At 44.5% G+C, this 25,934-nt stretch overlaps 2 protein-coding genes across 10 annotated transcripts in view; one reads left to right on the top strand and one right to left on the bottom strand.

Annotated features, from left to right (window-relative positions):
- Positions 1–16,283, top strand: part of TOP2B (DNA topoisomerase II beta) — a 66,532-nt gene extending 50,249 nt beyond the window's left edge. For 2 of the 3 annotated variants that reach the window (XM_057546166.1, XM_057546167.1), the window contains exons 26-36: positions 1,978–2,133; positions 2,295–2,378; positions 3,965–4,159; positions 6,300–6,444; positions 6,666–6,827; positions 8,353–8,551; positions 9,467–9,546; positions 10,720–10,830; positions 13,008–13,130; positions 14,697–14,791; positions 15,769–16,283. In XM_057546166.1, coding sequence (XP_057402149.1) covers positions 1,978–2,133; positions 2,295–2,378; positions 3,965–4,159; positions 6,300–6,444; positions 6,666–6,827; positions 8,353–8,551; positions 9,467–9,546; positions 10,720–10,830; positions 13,008–13,130; positions 14,697–14,791; positions 15,769–15,936 — 1,518 coding nt within the window. In that variant the 3' untranslated portion in view covers positions 15,937–16,283. The remainder of the gene's footprint in view (positions 1–1,977; positions 2,134–2,294; positions 2,379–3,964; positions 4,160–6,299; positions 6,445–6,665; positions 6,828–8,352; positions 8,552–9,466; positions 9,547–10,719; positions 10,831–13,007; positions 13,131–14,696; positions 14,792–15,768) is intronic. The other variant, XM_057546168.1, reaches the window with a different exon arrangement.
- A 51-nt stretch (positions 16,284–16,334) lies between these two features.
- The window catches only part of RARB (retinoic acid receptor beta), a 439,200-nt gene continuing 429,600 nt past the window's right edge, over positions 16,335–25,934 (bottom strand). For all 7 annotated transcript variants that reach the window (XM_057546169.1, XM_057546176.1, XM_057546175.1 and 4 more), the window contains 3 exons: positions 20,471–20,675; positions 19,496–19,654; positions 16,335–17,811 (listed from right to left, as the gene is read on the bottom strand). In XM_057546169.1, coding sequence (XP_057402152.1) covers positions 17,615–17,811; positions 19,496–19,654; positions 20,471–20,675 — 561 coding nt within the window. In that variant the 3' untranslated portion in view covers positions 16,335–17,614. The remainder of the gene's footprint in view (positions 17,812–19,495; positions 19,655–20,470; positions 20,676–25,934) is intronic.

The following is a 25,934-nucleotide window of genomic DNA, read 5'->3' on the forward strand; positions in this document are numbered from 1 at the left end:
TGAACTGAAACTTTAAACTTCCCAACATTCATGAGTTCTCAACCATAATGTTTTTCATATTTTTCATCAAACTCCATTGAAATAGTGTTTTCATTTACATTAAGTTTTTTTTTAAATTTTGAACTGTCAGTAGATTGCCATATGTTAGAGTGAGTAAAATTAGAATAAATTACATATTTAGCAATTACATGTTAAGAGAACAGGTTTATTCATTGTTTGAGGAAAATGGGGTAGGACAAGTTGGGGGAGTATTCAAAATTAAGATGACTCAAGCATGTTGCATTCCTTTCAGTGTGTTTTGTTGCATTCTTAAACCCCAAATTATGGTTTATACACTACTTGCCCTTCTGTATCATTGTTAGTTTAAATTATATCTTTAAAAAAAATTAGCTAGTAAGCTAATGAATTTAATGTTTAGTTTTAAAAAATAAAGGTGTTTAGGGTTTGAGAATGCCCTTCTGGCAGAAGTAGACTTCATGGGTAAAAGCTAGTGCTTGGTTTCAATAATTTCATTGTTACCCTCAAAACGTTCTCAGCATCTTGGCCGTGTGTTCACTTTGGGGGTTCAAGAAACAAAAGGAACTGCTCTTACAAGAGTGTCCTATTGTGTAGAGTTGGAGAAGAGAGAATTATAAAGCCGATAATTAGAAGATCAAAAACATGGTAGAATTGTCATTGGAACTTGAAAAGTTTCTTGGTTTTTGCTTTTTTCCCCTGCAAGTATCCTTAGTCATCCTCATGATAACAGTGATAGATACACGTATTCAGGGAGCACTCATGCACGATACTTGGGGTGTCGTCAAAGCCTAGCGCAAGTAGACTTCTAAAGCGTGGGTCTAAATAGGGTTTTATGACACCCTAATAATATCTTAATAGTAGTGTAGCAACCTAAAATTCCATAGCAACACACTATTTCATGAAGAAATTTTAAAAACTGTAGACTATTAATTTGTCATAAATTATCTAGGTACTTAATAATCTATATCAACTCAACAACAGCATTCTTTATTTGGCTAATGTTACTTAATTGAGTTTATACTTTTGTTTATGTAATGAAGCATCTTGCTTTGCAATTTTTATTTTTATTCCTTTGCTTCTAAAATACACCTAACGTTTACTTCGTATATATACATTATTTTACCGAAAATTTTAAATTAAATTGTGAAGCTTTTTTTTTTTTCTCTTGATTGCTAGAAGTGAACTTTTGTTTTATGGAGTATCATGGCTCACTCAGTCATTTTTAATTATCTGAGCGCCTTTAAAAATTGAGATGCAATTTTATTTAACAGCTGTTGTTATTTTAAAAATTTTAAAGATGATGTCACCTATAATAACTTGTATTAAATTCATTGGACTTTGAAATTTAATATTAGCATAAGATTTTTTATTGCAACTGCTCCTATGAAAAGAAGGCCTTATAGATAAACTTTTAGAATAGCCCTTGTAACTCTGACTCACCAGCTGTTAAATGCTGGAGTGAGCTTCAGCTTAGTCCTCGCATGAATGTTCTTGCTTGAGGGAATCTTTATCAGGAATTCATCCGTAGTGACTGACTACCTTAGCATATTTATTATAACTGTAAAACATTCTTCATAAGTGATATTTATTTTAGGTTTCAGATTGTTCACTCACCAATATAAAGATCTGACAAGATGCATGATAAAAACATTAGTTCTGCTCTATTAATTTTAAGATGTGGTGTCTTCTCAAGCAGTTAATTTTTCGCCAGATTCCTGGATAGAGGCTGAATATACCATTCCTTTTGATGATTTTATTGTGCATTTTTAGAAAATTTAAACCTTTTATAGGAAATATATTTTCATAGATAATCTTGCAGATAATCTAAAATAAACCCACCACCCTGAAGATGTAGCTTTAAGAGTATAGCATGTATGGAATTTTAAACTCAGTCAATAAAATTCAACATTGATTTGATATTATATAGGACTTTAATATAAAGTTTATTATTTTTTACAGGCAGCAGAAGAGGAAGAAACACAAAACCAGCATGATGATAGTTCCTCTGATTCAGGAACTCCTTCAGGCCCTGATTTTAATTATATTTTAAATATGTCTCTATGGTCTCTTACTAAAGAAAAAGTTGAAGAACTGATTAAACAGAGAGATGCAAAAGTATGAACTTCTGTGGGTTAAATAATTTGAAACTTTAAGTGCTATCCATATCTTTATTTTTCTTTTCCAAAAATAAATAGTTTTATTTAGCCTTTATGTATACATTTGAAAATTATACATTTAAAATTGAATGTTTAAATCATACTACTTTTTTATTATAGGGGCGAGAGGTCAATGATCTTAAAAGAAAATCTCCTTCAGATCTTTGGAAAGAAGATTTAGCAGCATTTGTTGAAGAACTGGATGTAGGTTAAGTCTCCATTAAAATATATTTGGAGAAGTAATGTTTATGAAACAAGAATGAAAATTTTTAAAATTGAATTATCTCAGGGTTTCCTTTAACTCTACAAAAGTTAATATGTTTATAAGCTGCAGAGGATTAAGCTTCTAGCTCTGTGAAACCATAAAGAAAAGTTATGTCTGATGCAGATGAATAAAAGCTATGGAGTTGAAATTTAGAATAAATTCTAATACTCTCTGCTAGTTAAAATTTCTTAACTGACTTCAAATTAGCTTATTGATTCAATTTTAATGTTTTCCCCCAAAGAGGTAAGAGCAATATATATGATTGAATATAGGTACTTTGATTTTTAGAAAGTAGAATGATAGTCTCCTTAGACTTTCAATCGAGAAATTTTAATATTTTTTGTTATAGCTTAGTTTTCTCCAGGTAGAATTCCAATTTTAAAAATAAAAGAAAAATGTAGAGAAAGATGTAAAATATAAACTTTTTCTAAAATTGCCTAATTTGTTTTTAAGCAATTAACTCACTTAAAATCTTAGAATTAAATTCACAGTGGCAGTATGATCATCTGATTTTGAGTAGCACAAGGTAAATTACTATTTATTATTACTCATATGATATTACTTATATTTATTACTTTTTGGTTGTTTCATTGATTTACTGTCCACATGTTCTAATTTTATTTTTATGGCCCAAGTCAAATTCGAACTATTAAGAATGAGTGTGGTGTATTAGTTGCCTAATAAAATTTCTGGAATTGTTTAGTCCTATTGTTCTGGGTTCCCTTAATGATCTTTCAAGTGCCACAATATAATTATGCCTTGATTTATACTTATATTGTTATGAGTTAGATTTTTAAAAAACTACAGACCGTTTTTTTACTGCTGATTTACACATTTAAAAATTAATATCCATTAAAAATGAAGCAAACTAAAACAATAGTAAAAGAATAGCTTCATATTTGTTAACAGAACTGCCTTTTTGTGTGATTTGCTGGGATTCTGATGATACCATGTCATCAGAAGTCTGGATCCCATAATACGTTGTAGGATCCTAGAATTGGAAGGGACCATATAAGGTCATTTAGTTACTACCCCCTTGTATTGCAAATGAGAAGCTAGTTAGATAGAACTGGGACTACAGCCCAGATATTCTTTTTTTTTTTTTTTTTAATATTTATTTATTTAATTTATTTATTTGGCTGTGTCGGGCCTTAGGTGTGGCACGCGGGCTTCTCTCTAGTTGTGGTGCACGGGCTCCAGAGCACGCGGGCTCAGTAGTTGCAGCGCGTGGGCTTAGTTGCCCCACGGCATGTGGGATCTTAGTTTCCTGACCAGGGATCAAACCCGTGTCTCCTGCATTGGAAGACGGATTCTTAACCACTGGACCACCAGGGAAGTCCCCAGCCCAGGTCTTCTGACTTAGAATTATTTGGTTTTTTCTTAGATTAGATCACCTGGAAGGAAAGCTTTGTTCCTTACTGAATGAATAAAGTTAGATTTGACTTCTTATGCAGTAGTAAGTCTCTTTTCTAATGAGTTGTTTATGCCCCCGCCCTGTTCCCCATCCTTAATCATTACACTCCAGAAAGTGGAAGCGCAGGAACGAGAAGACGTTATGGCTGGGATGGCTGGAAAAGCAATAAAAGGGAAAGTTGGCAAACCTAAGGTGAAGAAGCTTCAACTGGAAGAGACAATGCCCTCACCTTTCGGGAGAAGAGTAGTTCCTGAAATTACTGCCATGAAGGCAGATGCCAGTAAGAAGTTGCTGAAGAAGAAAAAGGTACATGTCTCTTGTTTTGGCTCGTTGGTGGACTCGACCTCCATAATGATGTATGTAGGTATTTTAATTTTACTGTGTACTTCAGTCATGCTTTATTTTTTGTTTCTAATATGTTTCACTGTGATTGGAAATCACTTGTTCTGAGAGCAGTTGATCCATACATAGAATGAAGACATGTTAGTCAAGGACCCACATATGTGTAAAGAGCTACTCACTTGATTCCATTTCTAAAACGAGAGAGAGAAATACTCTACTCAGCATTCTAAATTAAAATCATGGAATAACGACAACAAAAAGTATATCAACTTTAAAATATAAACTTTAGTTCTATATCGTGACCAATTAAGGAAGTCTTATGAAAAGAGTCCGTTTGGCTTTCAAAGTAAGCTGTCAACTTTTACTATTTATTTGTTTTTACCTTTAGTTAAAAAGTCATCAAACACAGCATATATCATTGGCATTGATGAGAGTTAGAGGGGATTTAAAAGCGTGAGATCTACCTACCCTCCAGCAGGACGGGAACAGTTAGCCAGAGGAAGGAAGTATCGAGAAGGCTGCTCAGAGCTGAGAAGCAGGAGCCTGATGGTCTCAAGGGGAGAGTCTGATTTTTCTAGGCAGGTTGATTCAGAACCCAGGGGATATATAGGTAAATGCATCCCACAGTGTAAGTAGAGCTTGGGAGGTGAGCCTGAGAGCCGTGGTGAGATGGGAGAGTTCTCCGCACAGAACTAAGAGTTGAAGCCTGGGGCACCGTGCTGCCAGGGAGATCCCTCTCTTCCACGGTTCTGATACACGGAGGCCTCACAGGTCCACCTGCACATAGAACTTGCTCTCTCCTTAGGAAAACGTTTCTCTCCTTTTCCGAAGGTCTTAGCCAGGATCCGTTCTCAGCACACTTCTCTTCACCTTTCATGGTCTCCCCAGGTGACCTCGTTTGTGCCCAGGGCTTTTATCACTTACACTGGTGACTCTTTAATCGACGTCCTGAAGCTGTCATGTTTCCAGGAGGGCCAGGCTAACACAGCCACCAGAATGCCCAACGCCCCGCAGACTCAGCTTGCCTGCGGGGACCCCTTATCTGGGCTTCAAAACTGCCCTCCCACCTCTGCGCCTGGTCTCAGTTCCTGGCACTACCAGCTGTCACTAACACAGGCCGAAAACCTGGGAGTTTTCTCGTTTAGCCTGTGACTCAGTCCTCCTGACTGTCTGTGAAAGTTCCAAACGCCACCCTCTTATCTGGTCCACACCGACACTGTCTTAGAATTCGGTATTCCCCTGAGACGATTTAAGGTGAGCCGTGTGGCTCTCGTGATCCTGTCTCTAGTCGTCCAGGCACGACGTCTGCCTTCTTCACTTCAGTCCTCTCCGTCTCGTCTCTCACCACCAGAGTGAGGTTTCCAGACAACGAGCCTGTGTTCACCCGGCGATTGCTGGTGCACAGTGACTCAGCGCCCGCACGCCTGCCTGCCTCCACCCGGCTGCGCTTCCCTCACCTTTCATTGAGTCCTAGCAGACAGGAGTCTTCATCTCGTGCCTGGGGCGCGCTTCCCTCCTTCCTTCTCCTCACCTGGCAAACCTACCTGATTCTTCAGAGCCCAGTCACCATGGAGAAAGGCTCCTTCTCCGTGGTGTCTGCTCTGACCCTGCCCTGGGCCTCCTCCCTCTGTCCCAGGGTCAGGGGACTTCATTATGTACTGCGAGGCATTATAAGGCATGGGTTGCTTATTTTCATTCAGTAATCTGAAGATTTTTTCCTAGTATATAGAGGCGTGAGCTATGGGAACGTATTTTTTCAGGTACCTGTTGGTATACTTAGCTATGAGTCTGAAAAAGTCCCTTTGATGATCAAAAGCTGCCTTCTTATTTTTCATAGTTGGTTTTAAGTAGCTGTCATCTCATAGAAGGTACTACAAGATTAGAGTGATAAGCAGTGTCATCTTCTACAGCTGCATGAGATAAAGTAAAACAGGATCTGATCAAAGTCATTTCTTAGGACCTCAATAGAATCACACTTTATATTGGTTTTTTACTCATCTGATATGAAAAAGCGATCTCTTGGCTGGAAGTGTATCTCTAAAGTATATGGTGTTAATTTAACTTTTATTTTTACTTATGGTTTGGTTTTCTTTTCAATGTGTAGGGTGATCTCGATACCACAGCGGTGAAAGTGGAATTTGATGACGAATTCAGCGGAGCACAGGTAGAAGGTGTGGGAGAAGAGGCACTGATCCCGTCGGCGCCTGTAAACAAAGGTCCCAAACCCAAAAGGGAGAGGAAGGAGGCTGGTGAGGACTTGCTAGAGTTTTCGTGTCAGAAAGTCTGTGTGTTCAGGACATGACTAGATTCTTGTGACTGTACTTTCTTTTCTAGTAGTTGAAGTAATGTCTTCAGTTTCCACAAACATTTGTTATTTTATCATGAAGTTTGCATTACAATAGTTTTATTTTTACTAATGACATTTGGATAAGTATTGATACATATCTTATTGTTGCTCATTTGTTTTTAGGTACCAGGGTGAGAAAAGCACCTACATCATCTGGTAAACCCAGCGCAAAGAAAGTGAAGAAACGGAATCCTTGGTCAGACGATGAATCCAAGTCAGAAAGTGACTTGGAAGAAACAGAACCTGTGGTTATTCCGCGAGACTCTTTACTTAGGAGAGCGGCTGGTATTCTGATATATTTTATATTCTATTATATACTATGGTTTGACGAAGTTAGTATTACTCGTAAGTTGGTGTTATTTGTGTCATCAGTGTTTCTGAAGTACTAAACCGTTGGTATTTCAGAAGTTAAAGTTCAGGAAGACAAAAAAACCTGCTTTACAGAAGGCTATTTTCTAGCAGAGTTGGACTGAATTTCTCTAAAGTGAATCATGTTTTCTTACTGATTTTTGTTACAAAGTTTGGGTTGTACTCCCTCCATAGTTGGAAGATGTTTGGTAAAAAAAATGTAGCTTGGTGTAGTGTACCAGCAGTGGTGGATCCATAGGAGTGCTATGTAGTGTTCTTTTTGTTTCCTACCCCTTGTATCATGAAGAATTCCCCTACATTAGGAGTCTGGTTCCATATGCACACAGCATAATTTAGATAATTACACTGTTAGACTTAGGCTACAGAATCCCATTTTGCTAATATATATTGCTGTTAGCATGTGATTTGATGCTTTCTGCATCATTAATTTGAAGTCTTCAAATAATTAAAAACTGATGTGTCCTATTTTATAGATTCTTCTCAAATTGTGTTAAGTCCTAATTTACATAAAATGAATAATAAAATATGATTGTTTTATCTCTGGGAGATACTTTTAAAATTATATCTCAGGCCTTCAGTCACTAAGTGATTGAATTTCTTTTCCTAGTGTGCATAGGTCGTATAATAGAGGTGAATTAAAAAAAATTTTTTTTTTTTACAATGTTGCAATAGTTTAGAGGTGAATTTTTAACACAGTAACAAGTTACATGAAAATTAATTTATTAAATGCTTTAAAATTGTATTTAGGCTTTTTCCATACATCTAAAATGAAGTGTAAAATTGCATAGCATCCAAATGACTTTAAAACTTTATTCCATAGTATATGCTAGAAATTACAGTAAAACTTACTTGCATTATACTAGTGTGCCTTTCTCCATAGTTGGTACCTTTTTATGCATTATATTGTTTTGCTAATATATTGAGGTCTTATCTCTATTTTTACTATTCATCTGAAAAATGACTGTTTCTGTTATTTCATAGTAAACCTACTGTGAAGAGAAGATAGGAGTTTTTATGGAAGAGGTTAAGAGAGAGTGCAGCACTTTCTAAAGACCTGTAAGAGCTGTCTTTCGTAATTGCAGAAATGGGAGATCTCGTATTAGCAGTCACTTTCACAGTGGCCATAATGACTGCTTTCCTCACTGCTTTGAGTAAGATTTAAGCATGACGAGCTGCATCCTAGTGGCCTCACCAGCTTACCCTCTCCCGAGACACGCAGCGTTGCCCCAGAGCCTCCAGGGAGTACAGGACAGATGTCAGCACCATCAGAGTAACTGAGGCAGAGTGGTCGACTTTTGTTCTCTAATGCTTGTTTTTTTCTTTTTTTTCTTGTATATTTTAAGAGACAGCTGGAATATTTTTCAAGTGCACTGTTTGGAATAGTATTTCATGTTGATAAAGCTGGGTTTGAGTGTAACGCTCACTTTTATTTCTGTCCTAGCTGAAAGGCCTAAGTACACATTTGATTTCTCAGAAGAGGAGGATGATGCCGATGAGGACGACGACGATAATGACTTAGAGGAGCTGAAGGTGAAAGCGTCTCCCATGACAAACGATGCAGAAGATGAATTTGTCCCTTCCGACGGCCTGGACAAAGATGAGTATACGTTTTCACCAGGCAAATCCACAGCTAGCCCAGAGTAAGTAACACAGCAGCTGCTGTTCAGTTACACGGTGCAGCTAGGTGTCTGGGCCTCTGCAGCGATCTTACAGTAAGCTCCATCCTAGGTCAGGTCCTTCTCATGACGTAATAAATCTGCTTAGTATTGCAGCTGTTTACATAGCTGTTGCTATAGTTTAGAGCACGGGTTGGCAGATTTTCTCCGTAAAGGGCTGCATAGTGAATATTTTAGGCTTTGCAGGCCATATGGTCTCTGTTGCAACTACTCAGTGCTGCCCTTGTAGCAGGAAAGCAGCCATAAATGATATGTAAGTGAACAAGCATAGCTGTGTTCCAGTAAAATGTTGTTTACAAAATTAGGCGGCGGGCATACGGGACATAGCTTGACAACCCCTGGTTCAGAGAAAAGTTATTAAATCTTTAGAATTGAGAGGTTTAATTTTCCTCCCTAGCTTTGGCCTCGATTTTTTTTTCTTGCCTCTGGTGAGTGTGAACATGTAACATGTAGCATGTGAAGTCTGTGAACTATTTCAGATTTTTAAGGAAGTATTTTAACCACAAGCAGTCAAGTATTAGAAGTCAGATTATTGCCTCTTCTGATGGAGATTCTTTCTTCTTGGATTTTTGCCAATAATTTACTGATGTTAAATTCTGAAGAGGTTCTGTCAACCATAAAATTCAGTGATATTTCGAATAACTTTAAAGTTTTGCTTTTCTGTTAAATCAGTGGTTTGTCTGGTGTCTCTGTGTAGGCACGCACACTTACACTTATGAGAGAGAAGAAAGGAGTTTGGTTGCCCTGTCTTCAGCAAAGGGAAACAAATGAGAGAACTAAAATTGTGTTCTGTAATTGTAATCCTGCAGTACGTATATAAATTGTCAAAGTGGAAACCAGATATTTACATTATATTGTTGTGTTTAATTTTTCTATTAGAAAGTCTTCCCATGACAAGAAAGGTCAGGATTACGGGGCTCTCTTCTCATTCCCTTCATACTCTCAGAAGTCAGAAGACGGTATGCTCGTTTCGTCTTTTTGTTGCTTACTTACGTATGATTGCTATGGATTTTTTTTATGAGTAAAAAACTTACCTTCTTTTTACATTTTCCTCAAAGTAATAAAGTTTATTTAGTTTTCCTGAGGTGATTCCCAACTGATTGGTCAAAATCAGCATTATGGAAGCATTTAGGTGGAGAAGCAGATGCAAACCTGTGTGTGTGTGTGTGTGTGTGTGTGTGGAGTGGGGGGGGGGTGAGTGTTTTAAGGAGAGAAAAAAGTATAGACAGAGAAATTCTGGAAGATCAAAATTTAATTTTCATGGCAATGTGAATGGATATATGACGGCTTTTTTTTAAAGCTACAAGGGTACCAATATGCAGATTTGTTTTACTGAACCCTAGTAGCTGAAAGACTAGAACCTTCATAGAAGCAAATTTAATCAGTGTGCATACTGTTTTCTCGCCTACATTGCTATGTGTGTAATTTCTAAGGTCAGAACAACCTAGTTACATTTGAGTTACTGTTTTCCGTTTTTTAAATACACACATACATGTAGGTAGACACACAGATCGGGTACAGGTTCTATATGTACTGATAGATATGCATTTTTGAAAGCATGTCAAAACAGCTATATAAAACTTTCACATCCAAGTTGCCAGTCCCTGTTTTGGTTTGAGTGGGGGAAGGATGGAGGGAGGAATTGATTAATTAATTAAATTGAGTGTAAAAGTAAACTGAAGGTAAGCCTACATGCCTTTTCAATTAACCTTTAATGACGTAAAGTTGATGAACGTTATTACTGATATTCCTGAAATGGTTAGTTAGATGTGTAGATGCTAAAATAATCACAGTGAGAACTTTTTAATGTCTCATTTTAAAATAAGTCGTCAGTATTTATTTTTGAATTGGTCAGTTATGTTTTAAATGATTAGCGTTTGGGACTATTAGGAATTTTTATTACTCTATGCATTTCTATGTTGTTCTACAACAGAGTTAACTTTTTTGAAATATAACATTGTTATATTTTTTATTTTCTGCTGTTTGTATACTGTGGATTATATGATCACAAAATAGAAACTTACAAGATCTGTTATCTAGCTAAAGAGATGTCATCAGTAAAAAGAATCAGTTTAACTACTAAGTGGTCCTTATAGAATCTCTTTACTGAAAAAAAAAACTGTAATTTTTAGATTCAGCTAAATTTGACAGTAATGAAGAAGATTCTGCTTCTGTCTTTTCACCATCATTTGGTCTGAAACAAACAGAAAAAGTTCCAAGTAAAACAGTAGCTGCTAAAAAGGGTATGTACTTCTATTTGATTTTGTTAAGCATCGCATAAAACGTATAGAGATGGTTAAAGGAAATTTAATGTAATTTGAAACTATTTGCACTAGGACTTCAATAGAAAATAGGTATAAAGTATAAATGTGTATGAGGAAAATCCCTCTTGTTTTCTAACCATGTGAGGTAATTATTCAGAAGTCTGTAAGACCTCATTTTAAAGCTGCTGTAATTATAAAATAATGCCATGCATTGATATGGAAAGACAGCTTTCTGGTAAAGCTGTGCTGTAGTTGGTTGTTGGGTTGTGAAGTAGGCTGAGAGTTTGTGCTGGTAGCAGTTGCCTGCCTCAGCTGTGTAGGCCATGCCTTAACTCCTCCTGGGAGCCATCGCTCAGCTCAGTCTGGGCCTCTTGTTGTTTGTGAGTCATGCAGCTTTCTTTTCCGTAACCTTAGATTGTTTATGAATAAGTTGATTGGAGTTGATTCACGAATCTGTTACTGGTACTGAGGCACATACCTTGAAGGAGGTCAGTGTTAGTGCTTTGTGTTTAAAAGATAATCATCACTTACCCAGCAAGTAAGTAAACAGTATGGAATGTCCCTTCAGGATCTTAGACGCGCACAACAGACACCACATTGTAGACACACATGCACTAGATGCAGCAGAACAACAGTAAAAGCCCCTGCTCTTCTGAACACACTGGGGCGGCGGTGAGAAATTGGTTGGCCCTCCAGCCTCCAGCCCCGCCCTCACCCCGCCCTGGCCATGGTCTGTCTTTCTCCACTGAGGACTGTGCCCGCCACCCTTTACCCGTGACTGAGGAAAGCTGGTCTGCACGTCTCTCAGGGGCCGTGCCCCTCAGGTTAGCTCAGTCGGGTTTCGTGCCAGCTCTCCGCTTCCTCACGCGCTGAAGCGTCCAGAGTGACGACAGCTCGCTCGCCACCCTCCCGTTACCCGGCCCTCGCTTCACTGTCTCGTTCTGCACCGCCTGCCTGTACCTCCCAAGTGGGCACTCCTAACTCGAGTCTGCCTTAGGATCAGGTGGGGCCTGCTTCTGGAGAGCGCAAACTGCGGCGGGCCCTGTAATCTCCCTTTAAGCACCTTTTTATCGTCTTGATATGAGCATCTTGCCGCCACCCTGAAAACTGGGGAGCTCTGTGAACATGCCAGCCCGTTTCCTTCATCAGGCTGTTCCCCCCATTCGACCTAACGGGTTAGCGTGGCGTTAACTGAAAGGCCGGCATGCGCAGCTCACGCCCGCCCCGCGGCCCCAGCCCTTCGCAGCAGACGGGCTCAGAGCCCCCCCCACCCGACCCACCCCCGCCCGCCGGCGTCGCCAGTGCCACCGAACACTGCGGGCCTGCGAGCGCCCCGGGGAAGGGTGGTCACCGCAGCGCCCCGCCGTGTGGCGCCCGCACCCCTGCTGCGGGCCGCCCCGCGCCCGAGCGGTAGGAGAGCCCCGGAGCCTGCGGGCCTCGCCTGCTGCTCAACGGGGCCCGCACCTCGAGCCCGCGGAGTGAATCGCGATCCCGTGCTCCACAGGAGGAGCGCGGCTGCTTTTCTTTACTAGAAACGTGTGTGGTTAATTCAATCCGCTCTTTGTTTTCAAATGAGGTTTTACTAATCACACAAGTAAAGGCTGACTTATCAGTTTTCATAGACTGTAAATGAAGCAAGGTCTTTAAAAACAAAATAAAGGCCTTTGGATCTATTATCCACTTACCTAGAATTTTCATATTTCTTTTCACATAAAAGTACCAAGTCTGGATTTCAACCTCTGAGTGGAAGTGAAGTTTCTATTCATGGTATTTGAGGGTCCCATAATTTTTTTTTCTCTAAAACATTTTAAAAGTTAGAACTTAACGTGGTTATACTTGCATTATCATTAATGTCTTTTTACTACTACTTTTTAAAAGTTATTGCTTAATTCATTTTAATGGCCCTTGTTAATTTAAAATATCTCAATTGAATTATCAAAAGGCAAATTATGCAAAATCAAATAAAAAGCATTTTGTCACCTATGAGCAGTTGTTTGCCTTTACACTGGCACCAAATGGAGAGAAATCATTTTATTATTTAAGGCTACTCAATTTCATATCAGCAGTAAGAAATTCCATCGTTATAGGACTCACTCCAGCTTGAATTGTTGGTAAGAATATTCCATTGATCTATGAAATGGAATTTTGCTTAATAGGAAAACCATCTTTAGATACAACCCCTAAGCCCAAGAGAACCCCCAAACAGAAGAAAGTAGAGACTGTAAACTCTGACTCGGACTCTGAATTTGGCGTTCCAAAGAAGACAACAGCACCGAAAGGTGAGGATTATCTTTGTATAACCCTCTAGCATATTCCACATGGCAAGTGTTTAGTCTCTTCTACTCACTGAATTTAGAGAGACTGGGTCCCTATTTTATTTTAAATTGCTTCACTCCTCGGTAAGCAAATGTTCTAAGAATCAGTGCTGAATTAGAGTCCAAAGGAAATACAGCAATTTAGTCCACTTTGTTTACAAATCAAGAAACTGAGACTCAAAGAGGTTAAGTAAGTCAGCAACTTGCATACCAAAGAATGGTTCAGAGACCCCCTGCAGCGGACTCCCTGGAAGTGGTTGGTTGTAAAAGGCAGTGGGGGTCCTCATTGAAGTGTGAGACTCCTTGGCGGAGGCTGCAGCGGGACTCTGAGGCCAGAGCCTCGTCCTCCTCCGGGAGCTGAGACAGCTGTCCTCAGGGCCCCCGCAAGGGCACAGCACCCGTTCCTCTCCCTGCTGTCTCCTCTTCGCCTCCGGAATCTACAGAGTCCTTCAAGATGCTTAAAAAAGTATGTGAGACATGATTTCTCTAAGGGTAGCTGTTCAGTCTTTCGTCCAACTGATAGATACTATCATTAACGTGTTTATTTCTTAAAGCGGTGGTTGGGGTAAGGAGATACAGACCTACAGGGGACCGAAGGGGCAGAAAAGAAACATAGTGACTAGGGAGGTTGGTACTTAGGCTGTGCATGGTTTGAAACCTTTGTAAATTCAGTAGTGCCATCTCATTGATTCATTTGATCCAGTATGACATCCCAAGACCATTTAGGCTATCTTTTCTTACTAGTACAATGTTAGTCATAGCTCTTAAAGTTTAAAAAATTTAGAATTGCAGTTTACTTCCTTTTTCTCTTTCTCTGGCATCACTGTAGGATGGAGGACGTTTGGTGACCCCTTACGTGTTACCTTCTCCCCTTCCTCCAATGATGAGCATGCGAGATTAGGTAGATGAAAAAAAAAAAAAAACAGGCTGCATGGGGTGATTCTAGTCTGAGAAGGAGTATGGATTTGACAGATGATCTCGTGATTAATACTGGGGAATTTAGTTTAGGGCTGTGCTACTTAAAATGGGATATGCAACTGGCTGTTACTGCTGTGTGGCAGGAGAAGTTACAGTAAGCATCCAAACCTTTACAGTCTGTGCTAATAAGAAAGTGTGTCTTACTTTTCTAGTAATTCATGCTATATTTTTAGAAGTATTGGTCTATGACAAATTAGAAACTAATTTTTTTCATCACATACAATTTAACAAATTCTCTTCTAAGAGATTTTCTTTTCAGGCCAAGTACCACCTGTGCAAAATGCAAAGGTTTCTTTTATGCATTAGGGGTTTGGTCATTAAAGTTTGTCACCAGCACTTTCCAACTAATTTAAATGTATTGGTGAAATACTCCTTAGTCATGTCAACCCCAGAACTGAAATGGTGCTGACACACTTTCTATGTTAATCATAGTAAGAGATCAGGATTGCAGTACCAACTGGGCATGCCAAAGAAGTAAAAGTATAATGCTTTGACACTTTTTATATTGCACTTATTAACCTTGGGAGAAAAACCCCTTTGTATCATTTTAAGGTAAAGGCCGAGGGGCAAAGAAGAGGAAAGCATCTGGCTCTGAAAACGAAGGTGATTATAACCCTGGCAGGAAAACCTCTAAAACAACAAGCAAGGTAATTAGAAGCATCTTTTTAATAATGCACAGTTTTAAGAAATGTCATGTAACTGGCTTAGTTCGCTTGTTACTGTAATGTCTTGTAACAGATTTAATCCTAGCATCTCTTATCCATAGGCGGCTTGTATATGGTTAAAAAATTATCCACGTGTAAAATTTATATAATCGGGACCACCTCTTGGATAAAGGGCGGCATAAATTAGCCTGCTTGAGTCTGCCACATCCTGCAGTGGCAGAAGTTACATGCTACCCTAAAATATTACTTTCCAGACCAAATAAAGGCTATTTCTTTTGAACTTGGATTTATTTGACCAGGACTGATTTGATTCTTTTTAACTTGAATTCATTTGACTGTGGCTAATTTTCCCAATTTGTCTGACCCTTCTCCAGCAGTACACTATCTCTTTAAGGTAAATTAATAACATCAAATGCCACCCTTCTCTCTCTCTCCCCCTTCTTTTTAAAACTTAAAAACACGAACAGATGACTTTAGCTCCGTGGTGCTCTCCACACTGACCTTTTCCATCCAGTCACCTGCTGTGACTGGGGCCCATCCTGGTGACTCTCCTCTGCCTTTTATAAATGCTTACTGCCTGCACTACATCCTGTCCATCAGTCTTGTTTTCCTCTTATGAATTGACAGGTACTTACCAGTAAGACAGCTTGAATTGTAACTCATCTGTGCATTGTGCAGATTTGCTGGGTAACATAAGATGTTTAGAAAGAAAGAAGTAATGGTGGCATTATGAGATCACCAAGGTGGCAAATTATACTTAATCCTCCTCTTCCCGTCATGAAAATGATTAGGTAACTGGCTTCACACTTAAGTTAGCATTACAGTTCTGCTTTTAAAAGAACCACTGTTTGTAGTATTTCCCAAATATAAGTGAAGTGTAAGGAATAATAATTTTTAGCACTAGTCTTTTTTTCCCCTAACTTTGGGGTTTTAAATCTCTTTTTAAAAAAAATGTCTAGAAACCGAAGAAAACATCTTTCGATCAGGATTCAGATGTGGACATCTTCCCCCCAGACTTCACTTCTGAACCACCTTCTCTGCCACGGACCGGTCGGGCTAGGAAAGAAGTAAAATATTTTGCAGAGTCTGATGAAGAAGAAGATGTCGATTTTGTGATGTTTAATTAGGTGCCCACAGAGCACGGAAAACAATTTTCAGCAGATAACTAACTAACTTGTGTTGTCCCTTTTGTCTTTTCTGTCTCAGACTTTTGTACATCTGGCTTATTTTAATGTGACGATGTAATTGATGGTTTTTTATTATTGTGGTAGGCCTTTTAACAAACAAACATTTTGTTCTTACACATACAGTTTTATGCTCTTTTTTACTCATTGAAATGTCATGTACTGTCTGATTGGCTTGTAGAATTGTTATAGACTGTTGTGCATTAGCACAGATTTTAATTGTCATGATTGATTGCAGACTACAGACCTGCTTTTTGAAATGAAATTTAAACATTAAAAATGGAACTGTGTTCTCTGTCTCTTTACTGAAGATGAACGTGCAGTAAAAGCTCTCATACGCCTTTAAAATAAATATATTTTATTCTTTGCCAGGAGACTCCATGGAAAAAGGTAAACAGTATATGAACATAGAAAGCATTGTTAAACAATTTCAATGTACAAACAGAGCCAGTGAAAGTACATCACAGACTTGCTAATATATCAAAAAAAAAAAAAAAAAAACTTTTTCTACTAGTGCTTAAATGAGAACTAAGAAACTGACACTTGGATCTGTTAACCACTCCACCCCAGCCTCCACTCTGTTCATAGTGATTGATTGAACCAGGCCAGAGGACGCAGATTCTCTGCCGGTGACTTTGGGAGGCAACGCAGAACCGCCCAGTATCAAGCAGGAATCAGGAAGGATACAGAGTTACACGGTGCAGGTGATAGACCAGCCTGTCATTATCCCATGAAACCTCCCTAATGGCTTGTGAATAGGTAAACAAAAACTTTTATTAACACTGAAAAGTGTTTCTGCCTTGGAGGCTATCATTACTGTAAAAATGTATCTTTTTAAAAAAATTGTGTAGTTATGTCATTAAACAAGTAATAAACCACTTTTAAAGTGACATCCACAATTGAACAAATGACATTTGATACCTGAAGTGGCCGTTACACTGATACAGAATTCTCTTCTGCTAGTGCAGTGACTTTGTTGTACACTTCACTGGGCAACATGAAAGAAAAGATGCGGTCTGAGAGCATCCAGAGAGCAAGGACAAGCTTCTACGCTAACTAAAGTAGAACACCTTTTGCCTTATCTTGCCACACTGTACGACAGTCCCATTTCCTTACCTCGATGTCTTGATCTGCGAAGGCAAGACAGTTATCTTTTTGACCCTTTCTTAACGGGACATGTACAGTAATCTGTTCCGTAACCTTGGTGTCTTGGTTATTTGGAGTATGCAAGACAAAAGGAAAGCACCAAACGTATAGGAGAGAAAGAACAGAGCCATACTTCTGTATGTACAGAGTCTTCAGAAACTTAACCAGGGGTAAATCATTTTGACTGGGTCTTTGCCATGCAATCTTGAGTGTTCAAAGAGGAGAACAGAAGCCTTTAACTGGTTTCGGTTGCATGAAATGGCTGATTGATTTTTAGAATTTAAAAAGTTTGTACTTCTAGGTAAGTCAGACAGTGAGGGGTACATATTGATACATATGAAAACTTCTTGGTCCTTCTTGAGTTTGAATATATTTTCAGTCCAAAAACTAAGCAGCAGTGAAAATGTTTTTTCCTTGCATTTTCAATCCCAGGAGTGAAGGTACTGGGGAATGTTTGAAGTAGCTAGAAAGTGTCTTATTGCAGCAGTGGTGACTGACCGACACCGCTGTTCTCCACGGAGCCGGGCGAGGCGCTGGGACTGTGCTCTGCTGTGTTCCCACTTGAGCTTGGGGTCAAGGGCTCATGTCCTTCAGAATTCTCCAGCATTTCCTGAATGAGAGGGGGCATCGAGCCGGGAATTTCCATTTTCAAGGTAATTACACGTTCTGCACCTTTTCGAAAGAGATCATAGAAATCTGGTAGAGATACGGAGTCAAGGTGATAACCAGGGATCAGCTTTCATCTACTTTACTTTAACAAGGGTGGGTGAAAACCGTGCTACCAGGGCCTCCCAGAGGCTCTCCTAATTTGACACCATTAAAACATTTCCACTTCATCTGCAGAAGAGCAGCAGAGATAGGATGACATACTTAAATGTGACCACTCCACACCTCTGTCAGTTTTGGGAAACAGTATCATTATATATTTACTCGACAAATTTACAAAGAGAAGCTCCTGGTAAGAGACCAGAAAGAGTATATCTTGAAGAGAGACAGTGAAAGGAGAGCAGTTCCCCACAAGTGCAGGCAGGGACCTGAGAAACAGACGTGTGGCGAACGAGATCACCCGCTCGATGTAGCACCGCGCTGCCCAGGAGGGCGGCCACTAGGTACACGCGAGTGTTTACACCCGCTAGATTAAGTCCCGAAGGAAAAGCGGGCCTCGGCTGCCTCAGCCCCACCTCAAGGGCCTGAGAGCCACGTGTGGCTGGCGGCCGGCCGCTGGACGATGCGGGTTGCAGATCGCGTCCGCTCCGTTAGCGCTGTCCAGCTAGGTACAGGGAGGGGCGGTGTGAAGTTCCACAGCCTCGTGGGTTTAAAATCAGAGACGGAGGGGACATGGGGATATGTGTATACACAGAGCTGATTCACTGTGTTATACAGCAGCAACTAACACACCACTGTAAAGCAATTATACTCCAATAAAAATGTTAAAAAATAAAGTAAAATAAGATCAGAGACGTCACCGTGAGTGACAGTGGTCAAGACTGGTGACCTGTACACTTAATCCCAGGCTAGGGATGAACTCGGGGTCTCACGGACTCCTAGAAGGAGCTCAGGGCTCAGGAACTGAAACTCCTCATCAAACACGTTCGCTGTGCTTCTAGGCACTTTTGAAATGTCGAGTTTGTTCCCTGGCTCACCAGGCCTTCAGGGAAGGGGAGTGACAACAGCACGTCTGCTCCAGGGACGCTGCTGAGCCTTCTCGGTAGGAAAGCCCTGCTCGCACGCTCAGCTGCCCTGTGGCCCCAGGCACTTCTGGAATTGCTCCAGTTGCCATATTAACTGGAACTCACTAGCAAAAAATAGTTACACCTCTCAGGAAGGCAAGAATCCCTTTGCTTAGAGGTGCAGAAGTTAAATCTGCCTACACGCTGAGAGAACAACGGCTAGACTGATGGAGAGAGATGCATAGCCAGTCACGGTCACCCTAAGCACTACTCATTTTTTCTTGAGGTTTGGGTGTTCAGGAAAAACTGGAATCAAGTTTACACAAACCAGAGCACGTATGGAAAGCTGGAATGAAATGTACAAAACGAGAAAATTAAAATGCCGGTTATATAGTATGCTCTCTTGGAAACAGTTTTTCTAATCACTCACTTAGTCATCTGAATTTTAAAGCTTTCCTAATCTACTGAGATCACTGAGTAGGGTAAGAGACTTGAGGTTTTACTGTTTTTAAGGGCAGGTACTATTTAATTCCTTTTGATTCCAATGACAAATGAATTCCAGAATAATAGCAAAAAGGCAGCTACTATCAAACATCCTCCATTAAAACACGGGGTTTTAAAAAGCAATACACCGTGGTCAGGACCGCAAGTCCACCTGGTGGGTGAGGGCAGCGTGGCGGACGTACCTTTAGCACTGATGCTGCGGAGATCTGTGATTTTCATGAGGATCTTTGGAAACATGTGAGGCTTGCTGGGTCGTCTCTTTCTGATATAAATTTTTAGTGCTTCCAGCAATGGTTCTTGTAGCTTATCTACTTTTGTTGGTTCCTCAAGGTCCTGACGGTCTAGATTCCAGGAGTAAGGTATTAAACAGTTAGTATCAGGACAGAGAGAGGTACACATTTGCAGGCTAGACTTTCTGCCCAGTTCCCCTCCCTCCTTGGTTCCACTATACCGTAACCTTATTAATTTGATGACTCAATCACATAAACAGATCCGAAGATGTGTGCAACTGTCTTAAGCAGTGATACTTGAAAATGATTGTCCACAGTTTGAAGGCTGGTTGCTTTTGTCCCCGGTGGAGAATTACTTCTCATGACCAGGAGGTGTCACTACTGAACTGAGTTAAAGGAAACCTTGAGCAGGATGGTTAAAAAGGCAAGGTCAATCAGCCCCCTAATTGATGCCAGTAACTCGTTAACCACGCATGGTTTGGCCTCCCGTGAGCCAGGAGGGGTCACTGCAAAGAAGAACCATATTTCACCCCAGCCCTCCCAAGGATGGTAGGGGGCCAACACAGTGACTTGTCATCTCAGCCCCTGAAGAGCAAACAGCACATGCAAGTTTCTGGCTCATCCTAAAAATGTCCTGGGGCAACTTATGTTACAACAGTCTGATCCTACCTTTAAAAAGGCACCTGTGGTAACGAGAAATAGCATTTTGGGATTTCAGAGCAGGAAAACCCCAAATGCCTTTATTTAACTTATAGAAATATGGAAAAATGCAACAAACTCTAAGCATGCATGCCTGGCTTTATCCACACGTCCTTGTCCATGCAAAACAACTCCAAACAGGAGATGAGGAATTTCCCATAAATCACAGGCGTGAGCTGCTCGCGAGAGTCTCGAGGACTCTCACGAGGGTTTTCTGGGTGGCGGTACCTCCACAGATCAAGCAGATGGCGCTGAGAAGGCCTGTCTCCGTGTCGTCCATCTCCAGAGGCAGAAGCTGGCCGGCGAAGGTGAACACGAGGTCGGTCAGGGGGCCGAACCCGGCGTTGTGCATCTGGGTTCGATTCAGGGTCAGGCCGTCCGAAAACGTCATGGTGTCTTGCTCTGGGGTATACCTGGTGCAGATTCTCAGAATCTGGAAGAAAACAACCACGTCTGCATCATCAAAGCGAGCCTGGCCCGGCGGCCTCCATCGGATCAGGGCAGGAAATCACGGGAAGATTTCCGAGGAGCTCTGGCAGCACACGAGTCTCTGCCCACCCCCCCCCCCCCCTCAGGGGTGAACGTCTGTTCCAGCTCTTCCCTCAAAAGACCACAGAAGTCAAAACATGGCTAAAGTTCTTTAGGGAATAATAAATAGGACACAGAATTTGAGAAATATCTGTTTATGCTAAAAGTAATTCATCTGACTCAAATAAACATTTACTGAGTACCTACTTATGTCCCAGGCACTGTGCCAGGTGCTTATAAAAAGAGGAAGAAGATTCTATTCTTTTTTTTTTTTTTTTAAAAGAGCTTACAGTCTACCAAAAAAGAAGGCCACTATTTACCACTTACTAAATGCCTGGTGTATATCAAGTGTTACACGTGCTCTCCATTCAACCTTCTGAAGAACTCGGTGAGGTGAATACGTTTCTTATTTTACAGACAAGGGGCCGGAGGCTCAGAAAGGCTAGGCCGGGTGCCCAGCGCCACACAGCTGAGACGTGGCTGACTCTGATGTATTCCAAGTGGGACTCCCGCTGGGACGCCCCTGATCATGCAGCCCCAGACGACGGTGACCCATGGAGCAGGAGCGGAACAAGCAAGGTACCAGGGCGCTGGCAGGGGGGGAGCTCGGGCACAGCCGGCAGGAAGCCACGGGCAGGTCCACGGACAGGAGGTGGCCTGTCAGCTCAGCCCGGAAGTCTGGTGGGTTTCTCTGGAAAAGCGGCCTGGGCCTCCTGCCACATCTGCCAGCCCCGCCCGACACGCCCTCGGTCTGTAACCCTGCGGCCCGCGGTCACTGCACCGCCCGCCCAGCCCCCAGTGCCCGTCAGGGCTCTGCGCACCCGCAGCGCTGATCCGCCCAGAGCCGCAGCGCTGCACCAACCGGGCCTCCACACTGGACTCTCCCTCACAGGAGGCCTCAGAGCTGCCGGACAAGTTAACCCCGCCTGGACCCAGCAGGCTGGGGGAGCTGAGAATTTCTCCCAGATGCTCATGTGACTGGGTGTGGTCCCCACGGAGGTCAGCCTAGAGGACACTGCCACCAGGGGCTGCGGGCCCTTCCTGTCCCATGGCGTGGCAGAGGGCCGGCCCCTGAGAACGCCCGTGCCCGCTCCCCGTGATCCCACCAGGGCTCCCGAAAGGAGAACTTCTGCCGAACCTTGCATCGTCTCAGGGAAGTGCCGGGGGTTTGCGGCAAGTACGCTTCCGGTGGGGAAGCCCTTGCAATCTGATGGGCAGTGTGGGTGCAGGAGCCTCACGGCCACTGGACCACAGCAACCAGGGAGGGGCCGGGCCGCTGCAGGGAAGGGCCAGATGCTCCCGCGCCATGGCTCTGTGTCCCCCCAATGCCCAGGAAGACGCAGACAGGCAGGACTCCAGCGTGGACACCCCGTGGAGGGAGGCCGTGGCGGCCCTGCTGATGAGAAGGTCTGCTGCCGCGCCTTCCCGGTCAGAAGACGTCTGAGAGCAGCAGATGGCCATGAGCACGCCCCACCCAGGGCAGCAACAGCTGATACGGGGCAGATCGCCGACCACACGGGGCCGTGCCTAGTGCTTCTAACCGCGACGTAACTTGTGTGTCAACCCACAAGGCAGACGCTACTGCCACCCCATCCTACAGGCAGGCACAAACCCCAGCAGCTTGTCCTGGGTCACATGAGTCCCAGGAAGCATCGCGTGCTTCGGGCCTGTGCTCTCCACCTCTGCTCCCGGCAGCCAGCCTCGGGGCTCCTCAGGCCACCACCCAAGCCCAGGTGTCCCGTTCGGGGAGGTGACCGCTGGCCCCGCCGAGGGCCTCCTGCAGCTCCCAGCCCGGGGGGGCTCTTCACAGGACCTACCAGGCTCGCAGCGGCGCGTGCCCAGCGGCCTGGAAAGAGAACGTCGCACAGCCTTCGCGTTCCGTGGGAGGGGCTTGGGCGGAACCAGGAGCTGCGCTCAGGCTTCGCGTGCCCGGCGCGTGGCCCGTGGCAGCCCAGGCGTGAATGCGTGTGGTTATCAAAGCACCACAGAGACTCCTTCCCTGGAGGGGACCACCTGCACCTCTCGGACACTTGTCCAGGGACGCCCCCCCACCCCGGGGCTCAGCCATTCCCTCTGGGTCCCTCTGGCCGGCCTGTGGCCCTTCACCTTGGTGGCCGACGGGGCCTGAAGCCACGCCAGCGTCAGAGCAGCAGAGGGACCCGGACGTCGTCGGGCACGAGCCTTCGCTCCCTCAGAGGCCCGAGAGCACACGCGTGACCACACGCGTGACGGTGCTGGCAGAGACTCCCAACCCCCGGCCCAAGGTCCCTCAGCGCCTGGAGAGGCGCCAGGAGCATGGCCTTGGCGGGAGTCACCGCGTGCTCGGCGTTTAGGGGCTCGGAACCTCTGCACACGCTTCCAGGTTGGATCAAACAGGCAGCTAATCTCTGCAGTTTTGGGCATGAGCGCCGCGCCCGCCGGGGTGGAAGAGCCGGGTCTGGGGGCGAGGCGACTGCGAGCCGCCCGCCGCTACCCCGAAACCCGAGCCCAGACGGCAGCGCACGCGGCGCCCACTCCACCTGGCAGGGCTTTCCTCCTCACAAGCTGATAAATACGTGGACTCTGACGAAGCAGTGAAACCCTGTCCTGTTGCCCCTCGCCATACAAAGTTCAAAGCCAACACCAGGCATAAACGGGCATCCAGCGGGGAGGGCCTGGGGCTGGGCCAGGCCGCCCGGGGTACAAACCCCGGAGCTCCGGCTTGTCACACTAAAGGCAAACGCCAGCAGCCGCTGCCAAGCACTGCTCCAGGAAAAATCGCCCTTCGTTTGAAAGGAGGGGGTTTGGTCTGGGAGGTGGAGCACGCGGGCCCCACGAGGTGCGTGAAAACAGGCCCAGCCAGGTCGACCCTCCAAAGGAGGGGCGTGGCGGACACACAGAGCCCGCTGATGGGCAAGGCTGACCCTCCTCAGGGCACGACGCCCCTCCCCTGCCCCCAGGGACGCCGAGGGTCGCCCACTGCCTGCCGGGGCCGCGGGTCTGAGCACGGGGCGCGGGGCGCAGGGGCCCCGTCCGCTTCTGTCCTTCCGCCTCGGCAGCCGGACCCGCCGCTCAGCACGGTCACCAGGGCGCCTGGGCCTCGCAGCCATCCCTGGGCGTGCGGTCCTCTCCAGGCCCCGGGACCGCCCCTTCTCCCCGCGGCCCCGCCCCCGCCCGCAGCAAAGCCTGTGCGCGGGCCGCTCCCTCGCCTTTCACGCCTCTCCGCTGGCCCGCACGCAGGAGACTCTATTCAGGGCTCAGCTCAGTGTCACCTCGTCAGGGAGCAGGGAACACGTGTCCTAAAAACCATTACTTTGTATCACTCCACCCCATTTTTTTCGAAATAGGAAATACAGTGGTTTAAAAATTGAGGCACAGGGCTTCCCTGGTGGCGCCGTGGTTGAGAATCCGCCTGCCGATGCAGGGGACATGGGTTCGAGCCCTGGTCTGGGAAGATCCCACATGCCGCGGAGCAACTGGGCCCGTGAGCCACAGTTACTGAGCCTGCGCGTCTGGAGCCTGTGCTCCGCAACAAGAGAGGCCGCGATAGCGAGAGGCCCGCGCACCGCGATGAAGAGTGGCCCCCGCTTGCCGCAACTAGAGAAAGCCCTCACACAGAAACGAAGACCCAACACAGCCAAAAATAAATAAATAAATAAATTAATTAATTAAAAAACACATTTAAAAACAAAACTTGAGGCACAACACGCGTGGTGGTTTTGAAACATTCTCTGCTCGCACTCCCTCTGGGGAGCAGAGCTTCAGTCCCCTCCCCTGGAGACGGGGCTGGACCAGCACGTGACCCGCAGGCAGGATGCAGGGCAGTGAGGGCAGGTCACAAGGCCACGGGAGGCATGGCCCCGCTTGCCTGCTCTCCCCAATCTCCTGTCCTGGGGAGGCTGGCTGACGTGTCACTGGGACGTGCACGCAGCCCCCGGGGGGGTCCATGCGGCCGGGAGCCTGGCCCTCCGGTCAACAGTGACACCAGCCTGCCGGGCAGGTGTGCTGAGCCGGCCCGGAAGCAGCCCGTCTAGCCCCAGTCAGGCCTTCAGATGAGGCGGCCCGCAATGTCGCCACGGCAACCGTGGAAAGCCCCTGGCAGACCCACCCGGCTCGTGGCCAGCGAGGAACTGTGTAACACTGTTTTAAGTGGCTCAGTTTGGGGCAGCCTGCTAGACGGCAATAGGTCACTAACACAACGTACTTGCTGCAGGTCGTGTGCACAGCCTGACACACACAAAACTGGATGTATTCCCCAAGTGGGTGCCGGCGTGAGCACCACCAGATCACAGCACCCACAGTTCTGGCGTCCACAGGCACCCTTGGCCTTTCCCGATGAACCCTCCTCCCCAAGAGGCACCATTATCTTAACTTGTGTTCCTATCAATTAGTTCCGCCTGAACTTGAACTTTGGGTGAATGGAATCGCAGTGTAGTCTGGCTTCTGTTCCCTCCACGTGGCGGCTGGGAGATTCCCCGTGCTGGCTCGTGGGGCAGGCACCTTTTTCATTGCTGTGTGATATTCCACAACCGATCCCTCGCCCTGCTTTACGTTCCTCATAGCAGCTTTGTTCTCTGAGCTTACGGATCCCCCCTCCCCCCACCAGGAGATGAGCTTCTAGCAGGAGACCGCTCTTTATCTGTCCTGCCCCTTGCTGTTTCCTTGGCACCTAAGGCAGGGTGGTCCACACAGCAGGTGATGAATGAATACTTACCCACTTATTAAGGAAATCCCCTGAAAGGGGCTTACACAATCCAGAGATTTCTAAATTTTTCAGCAAAGGAGAAAACTCCAGTTGCTCACCGATCTTGTTCTCTTTACTAAATAACTGTGTTTGGCAATCTGGGGGCAGGTCCTGATCGGATTTGACTGTTTACCCTCCAGTGCTTGTGGGAATGTTGATGTCCCATAATAATACGAACTGCATCCACAGAGCTGTGCCTGGTCGTCTTCCCCGGCAGTACGTGTACCTGCAGCGATGACCACATGGGAACAAGGTGTCTCCCCAGGGGACCTGCCACCAGCCTGCCATTCCTGAGAAGGAAACGCATGTGCTGGGAGCACAAGTCTCCTCGCTGTGCAGCTTCTGAGACCACTGCTCAGGGAGCCACTGCTTAAACGTTACGGGAAGTATGCTGACTTAAATTTAACAATAAATACACTGCTAGAGCCCGGGTTCCTGGCC

Source organism: Balaenoptera acutorostrata, chromosome 4, assembly GCF_949987535.1.
Source record: "Balaenoptera acutorostrata chromosome 4, mBalAcu1.1, whole genome shotgun sequence".
NCBI classification, from domain to species: Eukaryota; Metazoa; Chordata; class Mammalia; order Artiodactyla; family Balaenopteridae; genus Balaenoptera; species Balaenoptera acutorostrata.